Here is a 15000-nt window from a genome sequence, read left to right on the forward strand (position 1 = left end):
GACAGAAAGACAGACAAACACACAGACAGAAAGGCAGACAGACAGGTAAACAGACATATAGGTAGATAAGTAGAAAAATAGGTAGGTGGGTAGATTGATAGATAGAAAGATAGATAGGTAAATAGATAGATAAAACAAAATTACGTTAAACTACAAAAACAAACAGAGAAACACCCACAAAACAGACTTAAATCAGACGAAATCAGCCCAAACATAACTAAATGAGTCCTAAATACTTCACCTTAAAGAAAACAAGCTCAAAATCAAACACCCTTAACTCCTTCAGTACCGAGACACCTTTTTTACCTTGAGATTTCTGTACGATGAGACCATTTTATTGACATTGGAGGTCAGAAGATTAATGGCCAAAGTCTTCACTATTCCAATCCCCCACATAAGATTCTGAAGCTGTATAAAATCACCAAATAGTAAGCGGAAGGAATATGGAGACGCGTAATGGTGCTGAAACAGTTAAAAGGCTTAACATAATCCTAAAAAAAGAAAAAAAAACATCACATTTTCATACAAATAATCGATTCTGTTAGTCTTCAATCCTTCTCTTTAATGCATTCTCGTTTGTCAGTCTTTCAAGCACCAAGAAGTCTGCTGCTGTTTGCTCTATCTTTGTGTTCCTTTACATGGCAGTCACGGTCCCGGTATCACAGGTAGGCCTTGACCTGGTGACTCTCTCAAGACTCACCTGGTCGCCCCGGTAAAGGTCAGGTCAGGTAAAGGTTATTCAGACAGGTAGACAGGTGTGTGTGTGTGTGTGTGTGTGTGTGTGTGTGTGTGTGTGTGTGTGTTAGTAGTGGTGTGGTATTATTATTATTATTATTATTATTATTATTATTATTATTATTATTATTATTATTATTATTATTATTATTATTATTATTATTATTATTATTATTATTAGTAGTAGTAGTAGTAGTAGTAGTAGTAGTAGTTGTTGTTGTTGTTGTTGTGTATTTGTTGCTGTTTTTTGTTATTATTATTATTATTATCATTATCATTATTATTATTATTATTATTATTATTATTATTATTATTATTATTATTATTATTATTATTACTTCTATTTCCTGTTTGTGATTAATTCGCCACATTTTTTACTTTATTTTTCTCTTTTTCTTGTGTGCTAATGACTAAAACTTGCTTAGATCCTCTCGTTCTTATTTTTCATCTTAATCTTTCTCTTTCATCTCTTCTGTTTACTCCTTCTCTTCCTTCTCTTTTATTTCTCTCCTCTCCTCTTCTCCATATTATCAACTCATGACAACTTCCTGTCGCTGCAACTGTCATTTTCATCTCCCCTTCTATCTCCCTCTTCACCTCCTCTCCCTCTTCCTTTCATCCCCAACTCCATCTCTCCTTCCTCCATTTTTCACGCACTCTCAATCTTGTTACTCCTTGGAAACTCGCATGGAAGTCTACACGGGGAAAGTTGAGTTACCACCAAGTTTTCACAACAGCACAATCGCGCAACAACAAGAGACGCTGGTGGGAGGCTCAGTGTTTGCTTGCCTGCGTCACTTCAGCTGGAACTTGTCTGGGAGGCGAACGCGGAACAGAACACAACAGCGAAGCATCTACCCTGTGAGTCCCCTGAGGCACGGAAGAGGAGGGAGAGAGAGATGAGGGAGGGAGAGGGGGATAAGAGGTCGGAGAAGGTATGGAGACGACGCCCCCACCTCCTCTTCCTCCACGAGCACCTGTGTGTCGGCCCAACCCAGTCTCACCTCCCAGGAATTTGCCAGTGTGCTTAGCGAGTCACACAGCCTTCAGACACAGCGTGAGGCGTCAGTGAGAGTCAGCAATCAGCCGTCTGTGTAGTGAAAACCTTACACAGCACAGGAGGGAATAGGATGACAGGGTGGAGGGTACAGGGAGGAGGGAAGGATGCAGGGAAGACCTAGGGTGATTAGACCGTCTGGTAACCTGTCGGCAGTACCAGTGAGGGGTGCTAAACGTCGCTACATTGCCTACTATTCTACGACGAGAAACGAAGCAGGCGCGATGAAATGAAAGGCGCCGTGGTGGATTCTTAACACGACGCGAGGAAAATATGTGAGGTTTAAGTCTACTTGTGAAAATGGTGAAAATTGACGTGTTTGTTTCGTTATCTGTCTGCTATGTGTCAACCTTCGCCAGTCCTCTCCCACCTCTCCCTCTCCTCTCCGCCTCCTCCACCTCCACCTCCACCTCCTCCTCCTCCTCCGAGAAGCCAGGCAAGGAGCATTAAAGAGCCCCAAGGAAAGCACACAGGGTATTAATAGTAAGCCTACACACACACACACACACACACACACACACACACACACACACACACACACACAGCTGATCTTAGTTTTAAAAGAATATAAACGTGTTTTTTAAATTTTTGTATTGTCTGTAAAAAAAAAAATAAGACGAAAAAAGAGAGACGTAAAAAGACTTAGAAACGAAAATAGAGGAAAAAAAACAATCGAATACTAAAATAATTGATAAAACTGACATGAACATTAATAAGAACTTGAGAAAATGTTAATAAATAGGATAAAGAATAAAAAAAATAATAAAAGACGAAAAAAAGTAAGAGAGACAAAGAATAACAAAACAGACCAGGTTAACATTTCCTTTTCCTTATAAGGCAAGGGAGCGGCAGGGGAGGGGAAGAGGGGGAGGGGAGAGAGAGGGAGAGGGAGGGAGAGGAACGATGCACAGTGTAGAGAACAACGACACGACATTCTCTCTCTCTCTCTCTCTCTCTCTCTCGATTCCCCCATACAATTAAGCTATTAAGTTCGAGGGCAGGTAACAGGTAAGAAAGCCCTCTCTCTCTCTCTCTCTCTCTCTCTCTCTCTCTCTCTGAAGATGGAATGAATACAAACATGAATAATATGAATAAAACACAATAATAATGAAAAAAAATGGAAATAAAAACAAAAAGATAAAAGAGAAACAGAAATAATAATAATAATAATAATAATAATAATAATAATAATAATAATAATAATAATAATAATAATAATAATAATAATGAAATAACAATAATAATAAAAAAATAATAAGCCAAAGAAGAAAACAACAACAACAACAACAACAACAACAACAACAACAACAACAACAACAACAACAACAACAACAAACATAATAAACAAAAAAGAGACAAGAAAAATAATGATAAAAGGGAAGGAAAAGGAAAGAGAGGCAGGAAAGGAGAGAGAGAGAGAGAGAGAGAGAGAGAGAGAGAGAGAGAGAGAGAGAGAGAGAGAGAGAGAGAGAGAGAGAGAGAGAGAGAGAGAGGAGAGAGAGATAGAGAGACACTTAGAGAGAGAGAGACTCGAGCTTAATAGAGCAAATAACGATGAGATATTCTGATGAGAGGGAGAGAGAGAGAGAGAGAGAGAGAGAGAGAGAGAGAGAGAGAGAGAGAGAGAGAGAGAAATTAAGACAGCACACCTTGCATTCTTGACTCATTAACTCCTGCGCTTCCATCCTGTCTCATGCTAATTTCCTCCTCTTCCTCCTCCTCCTCCTCCTCCCTCCTCCTCCTCCTCCTCCTCCTCTTCCTCCTCCTCTTCTTCCTTCAGTTCAGCAACCTTGTGGTCAATTCTAGGATATACTTGTAATTGATCTCTCTCTCTCTCTCTCTCTCTCTCTCTCTCTCTCTCTCTCTTGAAGGGTAAGTAGAGATGACTTCAGACAAAGGAAATATTTACATAAATTGTGTGTGTGTGTGTGTGTGTGTGTGTGTGTGTGTGTGTGTGGCGCGCATCAAGGTTCGATATGGCTGACTGGCGCTCAATGACATCCTCATCACACACACACACACACACACACACACACACACACACACACACACACACAGAGGTCATTTGGAATTTCACTTAATTGTTGTAACTTTCTCAAGATGGATGTCACAGAGGAGGAGGAGGAGGAGGAGGAGGAGGAGGAGGAGGAGGAGGAGGAGGAGGAGGAGGAGGAGGAGGAGGATTGAGGAGGAGGAGGAGGAGGTTTTTTCCATAAATTTTCATAATGACATTTATTCTCTAAAAATATAACTAACTAAATGACTATAATAATAATAATAATAATAATAATAATAATAATAATAATAATAATAATAATCTACAATTACCTTTAGTATATATATGATTTATGATTATTTTTAAACGTTTTTTTTGTCATCAATAACCTTTTCTTCTTAAACTTTTCCTTTCCTCCTCCTCCTCCTCCTCCTCCTCCTCCTCTTCTTCCTCTTTCCTATTTATTTCTAATTCCTCTCTATTCTTTTATTTATCAGTTTTGTACCACCAATAATTTCCTTCTTAAATCTTCCTCTCTTCTGTGTCACCCTCCTCGTTCTTCTCTTCCTCCTCCTCCTCCTCCTCCTCCTCCTCCTCTTCCTCTTCTTCCTCCCACATTCTTCTCCCCCACGTTCATGGTCACGGCTGGCACGTAACTTCCATGGCCCAAACCTCCTCCTCCTACTCCTCCTCCTCCTCCTCCTCCTCCTCCTCTTCTTCATGTTACAAGCACACAAAGTCCCAAAGTACAGTAATTTCTTAACAAAACGACAATTTTACACTCACAGATAACTACTTGCTTCTGTATTCCTCCTCCTCTTCTTCCTTCCTCCTCTTCTTCCTCCTTCTTCTCCTCCTCCTCCTCCATCTTCTGCTCATCTTCTGTTAATATTTTCCAGCATCTCCTCCTTCTCCTCCCGTTTGTGTTTTGAAGTCATCTCCTGCTTTGCCTCTTCCTCTTCTTCCTCGTCCTCCTCTTCCTGATCATCTTCTAACATCCTCCTCTTCCTATCCTCTGCTAATATCCTCCTCCTCCTCCTCCTCCTCCTCCTCCTCTTCTTCTTCCTCTATCTACTTCTTTGCTAACTATAAACATATCTTACTTAACCTAACCTAACCTAACTTAACCTACTAACATCACCATCATCATCATCATCATCATCATCATCTGCTGTTGCTGCTCCTCCCGCCATTAGCAAAAGGTTACAGCCTCCTACTAATTACCACATGACCTGCTCCCTCCCCCCCCCTCTTCCCTTCCTGCTCCGGGCGATGACGTGCCCTCTGACCTCTGCTGCACTCATTGTGACCCCTCTCCTCCTCCTCCTCCTCCTCCTCCTCCTCCTCCTCCTTTGCCGTAGCCGCCGCCTCTTCCTACTTCTCCTTTTCTTTCTTCCTTCTTTTTTTTAATGTTTTTTTTTCCCTTGTCTTGTGTTTTATTTTTCGTCTCTCTCTCTCTCTCTCTCTCTCTCTCTCTCTCTCTCTCTCTCTCAGTCTTATTGAATACTAAATAAATTAATGAACAAAAAAAAGATGAAGACAAGACGGATAAAAACTTGCGCGTACTGAAGACATTAACACACACACACACACACACACACACACACACACACACACACACACACACACACACGACAACATTCCTATACTTCGTCCTTGGTCTGTCTTGCCTCGCTCCGCACACCACGAACCTCTCTCTCTTCTCCCTCCTCTCCTCTTTCTCCCTCCTTCCCTCCATCCATCCACCTAGCCGTCTTCCTTTCCTCCATCCCTCCACGGAGTCTCCCAGCTGTGCATCCCGGGAAAGCTTCTCTAGAGGACAATTGTTGAAGACTTTGGTGATATTAGCAAGCGTGACTCGTGTTTGGTTGAGTTTCCCCTTCAATCACCTGCTGCTGGACCCGTTTTCTTTTATTTTTTTTTCTTTCCTTCTCACTCGTCCGGATCTGACGCACGTGGCTTTGTTTGTTGTTAGAGAGAGAGAGAGAGAGAGAGAGAGAGATTTAACACCCGCCATTCTTGTTATTTGCCGTTTGTTTACTTATCGTGGTCTCTCTCTCTCTCTCTCTCTCTCTCTCTCTCTCTCTCTCTCTCTCTCTCTCTCTGCCACGCCCATCCCCACAACCTAACCTACCCACAACACTTAAAAATGATACTTAAGTCTACATCCTTGAACATGAGACAGCTAAGACGAACACATTAGCTCTAATCACGTAAAACTGTGTTCATTTGAAGTAAGGATGGACTGGAACACTATCAACACTTACAACACAAATTTATACTCTTATTTCGTTGGTTTCCTGCATACGAGAGCCTTGCAACACACGAATCTATATTAGTAACACAATACTCTGCTTATACAGGGAGACAGTTCAGATTTGCAACATTGATATTAGCAGAATGAAGGAGAGAGTGAGAGAAACTTATGTTCGTATTAAAAAAACGCTTTGTTCCCTCACTAAGACTATTTTCCAAGGCCACAGAGATGATTAGCGGGGTTTTCAAGAGTGTTTATCCAGTTAATAATGTAGATATCTTGTCAATCTGCCTCTATAACCGTAAAAACACCTTTAAAAACTAGTGTCAATTTAAATAAATCTCGAAACAGTGGAGGTGAAGCATAGAAGTGTTTGAGAATACGTGCCTTACTTGCAACACCCAGTACTATTAGCAACACAATGCATCTTACCTTCCACGTGAGGCCTCGCAACACAGTGAAAGACGCACAACTCTCTCTGCCTTACTCTAACAGAACAGCGAGGTGCAACACATACCTGGGGAGGAAAGAAAGACTATTAATTTCTCCATCTTGAGTTGCGAAAGAAGGAAAACATGAATGAAGTAGAAAAAATGAATGAATAACAACTAAAATGAAACGTTCTGAATTTGATCTTAATTTTTGAGTTTAAGTTGCAAAAAAAAAAAAAAAAAAATAAATAAATAAACGCGATTATTTTATCCATATTGGAGGAAAAAAAAGACTTAATTATTTTCATCTTGAGTTACAGAAAAAGAAAACATGAATGGAGTAGACAATAATGAATAAATACGAACTAAAAATGAAAAGTTCTCAATTTTATTTTGATTTCTAAGCTAGTTAAGTTTGAAAAATAAAGAAAAACATGATTATCTTATCCATATTGAGATGAAAAAAAGAGTAAATATAAATAAAACAAAATAAAAATAGAGAAAAAAACCCAAAACAAACGATCTCCATTGAATTTTTATATTTATTAACTAGATTACGTTGAAAATAACAAATAATACACTGAAATATAATTAATCACAACATACTGAAGACAAAACACAAAAATCTTAACCCCTTCAGTATTATGACGCGTTTCCATATTAATTCTGCTTACTCTGATGTTTTGGTGCAGCTTCAGAAACTCATGTGGGGGATGGAAATAGTGAAGACTCTGGCCATTAATCTTCTGACCTTCAATGACCTTTCCTAATGTAAATAAAATTGTCTAATCGTACTCAAAACTCAAGGTACTGAAAGGGTTAAGACTGAGAAATAGTGTGTGTGTGTGTGTGTGTGTGTGTGTGTGTGTGTGTGTGTGTGTGTGTGTGTGTGTGCTGTAGTCTGCGCACCTGTGTAAATATAGCCGTACTGTTTATAAGATGACGCAAAGGTACAATATATTTCGCGTCCAGGTAATTAACGCTCAGGTGAAAAGCACAGGTGTTAATGAGCGAGATAATATAATGGGAGTGTTTATTTTTTGTTTTGTTTAATCTTTCCTGTATTCACACCATGGCTAAACAATGCAGTCTCTCTCTCTCTCTCTCTCTCTCTCTCTCTCTCTCTCTCTCTCTCCATCGTGCAATGATAAATAGGTGAATCATACACAGCAAATTAATTCAGAGAGAGAGAGAGAGAGAGAGAGAGAGAGAGAGAGAGAGAGAGAGAGAGACTTTTTTGTCCACGGTAGCGGCTGTTGCTCGTTTACTTCCTGTGTGTCTACCGGTGGTGATGGTGGTGGCGGCGGCGGCGGCGGTGGCGGTGGCGGAGGCGGTGGCAGTGGCGGTGGCGGCGGCGGCAGCGGGGGTCGAAAGCCTTACGGTGGCGGCTTTTTCAGTGTTTACCTTCAGGGCGGCAGCTAAACACACACACACACACACACACACACACACACACACACACACACAGAGAGAGAGAGAGAGAGAGAGAGAGAGAGAGAGAGAGAGAGAGAGAGAGAGAGAGAGAGAGAGAGATTGGGGGGAAACCACAATATTACCTCCAGATCAAGCAAAAAAAAAAAAAAAAAAAATGGAGGGAAATACAAGGAAATAAGTGGTCATTTTTTTTCCTTCTAGTCTAAACGGATATCCTCCTCTATTAGTCTTCTTCTTCTTCTTCTTCTTCTTCTTCTTCTTCTTCTTCTTCTTCTTCTTCTTCTTCTTCTTCTTCTTCTTCTTCTTCTTCTTTTTCTTTTCTTGTCTTACTTCTTCGTATTCTTGTTCATGTCTTGCTTCTCTTCCCCCTCTTCTATTTCTTGTTCTCTCTCTCTCTCTCTCTCTCTCTCTCTCTCTCTCTCTCTCTCTCTCTCTCTCTCTCTCTCTCTCCTGTCTCTCTCCACACCTTTTGTTTCCTCACCTTCCTCTGTTCCTCCTCCTCCTCCTCCTCCTCCTCCTCCTCCTCCTCCTCCTCCTATGACCTTGAAAACACCACCACGCGGGGGTCAGAGGGACACGGTAGAGGGGAAAGTGTGTGTGTGTGTGTGTGTGTGTGTGTGTGTGTGTGTGTGTGTGTGTGTGTGTGTGTGTGTGTGTGTGTGTGTGTGAACTTAAAATGAAGTACAAATGAGAGAAAAATTAAATGGAGAGAGAGAGAGAGAGAGAGAGAGAGAGAGAGAGAGAGAGAGAGAGAGAGAGAGAGAGAGAGAGAGAGAGAGAGAGAGAGAGAGAGAGAAATCGTAACAGTAAATGAAACAAACAAACAAAATAAACAAACCGATAAGTGAAGAAAATAAATAAATAAAGAAAACAAACGAAACGTAAATAAGTGAAAAATTGTGAAATGAGGACACGGATGACTGAATCTGGATCACCACCACCACCACCACCACCATCACCACCATCACCACCACCATCACCACCATCACCAAATTCTTGAGGTACGTGGTGGTGACGTCCCCTCCTGGCGTCGCCATCTCGTGTGCTGACCCTCTTGTTGTTGTTGTTGTTGTTGTTGGTGGTGGTGGTGGTGATGTTTGTGGTGATGGTGGTGTATTTCCTTTTTCCTCTTCTTTTCTTCTTGTTTTCCTTCCTTTTATTGTCCTCTTATCATCATCATCACCATCAACATCACCATTATCATCACCATCATTACTGTTTATCATCCTTTCCTCACCTTCTACTACTTATTATCACTATCATTACTTCTTCCCTCCTTTTATTAATCTTCTTGTAATGTTTCCAGTTATCTTTACCTTGCAATCTTGGCCCCTCCCCTCTCTCTCTTTCTCTCTCTCTCTCTTGGCCGCTGTCTCATATACAATAGCCACCCGCCACACAGTTCAATTACACCTTATCTCAGAGGGACAGTAATCAGTAGCTTGCTGTTCCTAGCGGCCACTCATTCCAGGGAACCAACAGGAAAGCTTAAAAGTATACGATAGGATTGGATTCAAGCGACACCGGGGAAGTCCGCGTAATATATGAGTGTTCCCTTAAATATTGGAGAGAAAATGTGAATGTCCGGGAAAAATTTTAACGTACACTAACTTATTATTTTCTGTTTGTGTGGTTTTATTGTATTGTTTAGGAAAAAAATGTGGTTCTGATACTCAATTTTAGTGAGAGATGGAAAATTAACGGCTTCAATACTAGGACACATTTTTACCTTAAATTTGTGTACGATTAGACCATTTTATTGACATTAGGAACAGTCTATGGAGGTCAGAGTATTAATGGCCACAGTCTTCAATGTTTTAATCCCCATATAAGTTTCTGAGGCTGTATAAAATCACCATATAGTAAGCGTAATGAATATGGAAACGCGTCATGGTGCTGAATGGGTTAAAATAGCAGATAGATAGATAGATAGATAGGTAGATTGATAGATAGATAGATAGATTAGGTAAAATATATGACACTAGGAAAAATACAATAAAATAGAGATGATAATGTAGTAAAATAAGAGGAAACTAGAGAAAAACATAAGGTAAAAGAGTGATTAGAATAAATATATGAAAAATAAACTCGGAAAAGATAAGAAAATAAGAAAATGAGAAGAAAATAAGGAAGATAATGGAAAGCTGATCAGGAATAGGAAAAAATAATGAACTGAAGAGAGGGAAAATAGACAAATAAAAGACAAAATAGGGAAAAAGAGAGAAATGAAGAAAACGAAGCAAACCAAACCAAACACAAAAGAAAAGATAAAAAAAAAGGAAAAAAAAAAGAGGAAACAGCAACAAATATATGAAATAAGAAGAAGAGTAAGAGTCATGTTAGATTATCATGACACGTCCCCCCTAGCAAAGAGTTCCGCCATCTTGACATACTCATAAGGAAGCAAACAATGGCAGGAGCTCAGACCAGCATGCCAAACACACACACACACACACACACACACACACACACACACTTACAAATATGATAGATAATGGAGTCACATGATAAAGGAGGAAGAGAAGGAGGAGGAGGAGGAGGAGGAGGAGGAGGAGGAGGAGGAGGAGGAGGAGGAGGAGGAGGAACAGAAGGAGGAGGAGGAGGACACCTACTTCCCTATCTCATGTCCTCGTCCTCGTCCTCGTCCTCCTCCTTCTCCTCCTCCTCCTCCTCCTCCTCCTCCTCCTCCTCCTCCTGACAGGAATAATAATGAACTAGAAAGTCACCTAACCAGTCAGTCAGTCAGTCAGTCAGTTACTTAGTTAGTTAGTCAGTCAGTCAGTCAGTCAGTCAGTCAAAGTCAGTTAGTCAGTCAGTTAGTCAGCCAGTCAGTCAGTCAGCCAGTCAGTCAGTCACTCAGTCAGTCAATCAGCCAGGCAGTCAGTCAGTCAGTCAGTTAGTCAACCAGCCAGTCAGTCAGTCAGTTAGTTAGGCAGCTAGTAAACCAATCAGTAAGTCACTCAGTCAGTCAATCAGCCAGTCAGTCAGTCAGTTAGGCAGCTAGTCAATCAATCAATCAATCAATCAATCAGTCAGTCAGTCAGTCAGCCAGCCAGCCAGCCAGTCAGTCAGTCAATCAGTCAGTTAGGCAGCTAGTCAACCAGTCAGTCAGTCAGTCAACCAGCCAGTCAGTCAGTCAACACACAAACCAAAGGCGTTGTCTAAGTAGTCAAAAGAACAACAAATGTCTTGGTGAGTTGAAAATGATCACTTCCAATACTCTCTCTCTCTCTCTCTCTCTCTCTCTCTCTCTCTCTCTTGGTTAACTTTCCCTTTCGTTCCTTTGTTTGTCTTTTATGTATTTTCTCCCCTTCTCTGTCTTTTCCTAAACTTTCCACAGACAGACACACACACAGACACAAAGACACACATACATACACACATACAGACAGGAAGACAAGGTGTTAACTAATAGGATTTGCAAATTTTAATCATCTTTCAACTGTCTCCAAGAAAACTTTTGTGAAATTTTAAAAAGAGAAGCACGAAAGCGATTTGGTGTGTGTGTGTGTGTGTGTGTGTGTGTGTGTGTGTGTGTGTGTGTGTGTGTGTGTGTGTGTGTGTGTGTGTGTGTGTGTGTGTGTGTGTGTGTGTGTGTGAGTGTCACCTACTCCACCCTTTCGTCACCAATTTTGCTTCCCACACGTTCATCGTTACCACACCCACCTGCAGGAGGAGAAAGAGGAGGAGGAGGAGGAGGAGGAGGAGGAGGAGGAGGAGGAGGAGAAGGAGGAGGAGGTGAGAATGTGCTTAGTTGTGGTTAGTATTGAAGCGAAGGCGACACAATACTCACATAAGACACACACACACACACACACACACAGAGAGAGAGAGAGAGAGAGAGAGAGAGAGAGAGAGAGAGAGAGAGAGAGAGAGAGAGAGAGAGAGAGAGAGAGAGAGAGAGAGAGAGAGAGAGAGAGAGAGAGAGAGAGAGAATAATAACCTATCTTTAGAGGCACAAGTATATCAAGGTGAAGACAACAGTAGTTCTCTCAAGACAAAAGGCATCGTACCTGTAATTAATGAAAGGTGAGGGCTGGGGAAGGTCAGGTGAGCAGCGGCGCCTGGCAGTGTGTTGGTGGCATTAAGTGTGCAGACATCGCAACAAACAAAGGCACGCACAACACTCACTGACAGACGCTACGAGACACAAGACATACTTGTGTGTGTGTGTGTGTGTGTGTGTGTGTGTGTGTGTGTGTGTAATGTTTTTGTCTCCCGCGATGGCAGGGAGAGAGTGTGGTGGTGGCGTGGTGACGCGTGGCGGGAGGAGGGGCAAGGCATGGGAGGGCAGGGAAGGGAAGGGAAGTGGTGGAGTAGAGTGAATTGGTGTATGGTGAAGGGAAGGGAAGGGAAGGGAAGGGAAAGGGTGGTGCGTCAGTGACAGATGGGGTGGTCTGTGGTGGCGGGGCCTTACCTTGTGCTCTCCCGGCTCTCAACGCTGCTGACGGCGTGCACGGGAGTCTTGGGCCGCGCGTCGGGGGTGGAGGCGGCAGGGGTTCCTTGTCCAGCAGCACTTCACGGGGGGAGGCGCGCTCCCGCCGGCTGCCGCGGGAGGAGGAACGCCGCGACTCCGAGCGGGTGATGCCGTACGCCTTCTCCGGCGTGCCCGGCAGGGAGTCGCCACTCTCGCTGAGGCAGGCGCCCTCCGAGTCTACCTTGTCGTCACTCTCGGTGCGGTCACACTGGGTGTCGGGTGGCTCGTCCTGGTCCAGGTCCTCGGTGTCGTCGAGGGTGTCGTCCAGGTACTGCTTCAACTCGAGCTCGTCGCCACTCTTGTTGGCTTCCGCCTCGGCCTCGGCGGCGCCGTGGTGGCCGTTGGTGAGCCGCGCTGAGCGTCGCCTGCTGGAGCGGCGGGAGCTGCGTTCGCCACTCGGGCTCTCAGCTGCCTTGAGCGTTGGCGCCTCCTTGCGGGGGCTAGGGGTGAGAGGGGAGGGCGGCGTCTCCCGGGAGCCGCGGGCGGAGTGGGTGCGCCGCGGGCTCGGGGACGTCCGGTTAGGTGTGGAGGACCTGGAGCGGGACCTGGGCCTGGGTTGCTCCGAGGTGAGGCTGGGCACGCTGGTCACGTAGATGGGGGAGTTGTCGAGGACGCCGTTCACGTCGTCTCGCTGCTCGGCGGCGGAGTGGGCGGGGGAGCGACCCCCCGGGCCTGGGTGAGCCCCGCTGCTGCCGACGTTTACCACGCTCTTGTGAGGTTCCAGCTGAAACGAAACACACGGGTTAGCATAGTCAGGCACGCACGCACATACACACGCACACAAACATATACAGAGGGCCAATAAATAGCAGGAGAGCTGTCGTTCTTTTCGAGATCTTTGTGAAGCACCTTGCTATATACTCCAAAGCAAGAAGGGTGCTGCCCACCACGCCCGCGCCCGAACCCCGGGATACGCCCACTGCAGCCGCACCTCACGCGTCGGGCAAACAAGCACCTGCCGACCGTGTGGAAGGAAGGACCCTTGAGCCGCGACCCCGAGACTTTCTCCTCGCAGGACAAACAAAAGACAGCTCACCACCACCCTCCACTACCTCCCGACCACCTCCTCCATCCCATCCCCAACCCTCGGCCGTCACTGATAACCTCACACCACACCCAGACCTCGGCCAAACACGTCACTGGCGCCCCAAAACACAGCCAAGGTCCCTGAACGGCTGGCACATCACACACCTTCAACGATACCACGTCAAACACACGCAAACAGTCCACACGCAACCCAACCAAACACTCCACACGCAAACACACACACGCACTCAAACCTTGGGACGGGCCACTGGTAATAAAAGTGAGAGAGAGAGAGAGAGAGAGAGAGAGAGAGAGAGAGAGAGAGAGAGAGAGAGAGAGAGAGAGAGAGAGAGAGAGAGAGAGAGAGAGAGAGAGAGAGAGAGAGAGAGAGGAGGCAAGGACTGAGGGAGTGAAAGGAGGGAAAGGAAGAGAAGGAAAGTAAGGGTCCTTGTAACCAAAAGCATATTAAGCATAGATACCAACAAACAAACACACACGTCATTACCTTCTCCTCCTCCTCCTCCTCCTCCTCCTCCTCCACGTTTGTTTTGCTTTTACTGGTGTTTTTAGCATTTCTAAGTATTCATTCCCTTTCTCTTCTACTTAATTTACTTTCCTTCTTTCCTTTCTTTTTTTTTCTTTTCACTGTTCTTCCCTCATATATCCACTATGCAAGTAATCCTCCTCCTCGTCCTCGTTCTCTTCCTCCTCCTCCTTCTCGTTCTTCTCCTCCTCCTCCTCCTCCTCCACATAACCATTAAGACACTTGCGAAAAATAACAATGAAAAAATATTAATTAACACACAAAGCACCTCTCTTCGTGTCTTACAAAGGTGTCACTAGAGGCCAATTGAACACACGTGACAATGGTACACGATAAAGCGAGACACAGGTAAAGTAAGTAAAGCACAGGTGAGAAGATGACATACAGGTACGATATAAGGTCAAGGTAAGGTGTCAGGTGAAATGCAGGTAAGGTAAACAGGTGTAAAAGGGAAACAGGAGAGTGATGTACAGGTAAACTATGAGGCAGAGGTAAGGTAAAGGTTAACAAGGATTACAAGACAGGTGATTACAGGTACTTTAAAGACTACAGGTGTGTATGAGAGGTGTAGAGATGGTGAAAAATATATAAAGTGAGAAATTATCTTTAATATTTTGCTTTTTAATGAAAGAGAGAGAGAGAGAGAGAGAGAGAGAGAGAGAGAGAGAGAGAGAGAGAGAGAGAGAGAGAGAGAGAGAGAGTCAAGAAAGAACACCAAGTAAGGCAAGAAGAGGAAGCCAAGTAAACATTAACCAAACGTGCACACACACACACACACACACACACACACACACACACACACACACACACACACACCCTGGAGCCACGGATATCTCAAATCAAACTCATTAAACACTTGAAGGAGAGAGGAAAGGCATGACTGAGCTGGTGCACTGAGGGAAGAAAGGAAAAGACGAAAGCAGGACAATCTCTCTCTCTCTCTCTCTCTCTCTCTCTCTCTCTCTCTCTCTCTCTGTGTCATGAGGGAATTTGCGCTTCATATTTTCACATTAACTTTTCACTTTAAAAATAGGATGTTTTAA

The 15000-nt window shown here is 43.7% G+C and overlaps 1 protein-coding gene across 1 annotated transcript in view; it reads right to left on the reverse strand.

Annotated features, from left to right (window-relative positions):
- Positions 1 to 6518: 6518 nt before the first annotated feature.
- The window catches only part of LOC123507581 (membrane-associated guanylate kinase, WW and PDZ domain-containing protein 3-like), a 119120-nt gene continuing 110638 nt past the window's right edge, over positions 6519 to 15000 (reverse strand). The window contains exons 7-8 of the mRNA XM_045260558.1: positions 12328 to 13111; positions 6519 to 6562 (exon numbers count right to left, since the gene is read on the reverse strand). Of these exons, the coding sequence (XP_045116493.1) occupies positions 6534 to 6562; positions 12328 to 13111 (813 nt within the window). The 3' untranslated portion in view covers positions 6519 to 6533. The remainder of the gene's footprint in view (positions 6563 to 12327; positions 13112 to 15000) is intronic.

This window comes from Portunus trituberculatus, chromosome 22, assembly GCF_017591435.1.
Source record: "Portunus trituberculatus isolate SZX2019 chromosome 22, ASM1759143v1, whole genome shotgun sequence".
NCBI lineage: Eukaryota > Metazoa > Arthropoda > Malacostraca > Decapoda > Portunidae > Portunus > Portunus trituberculatus.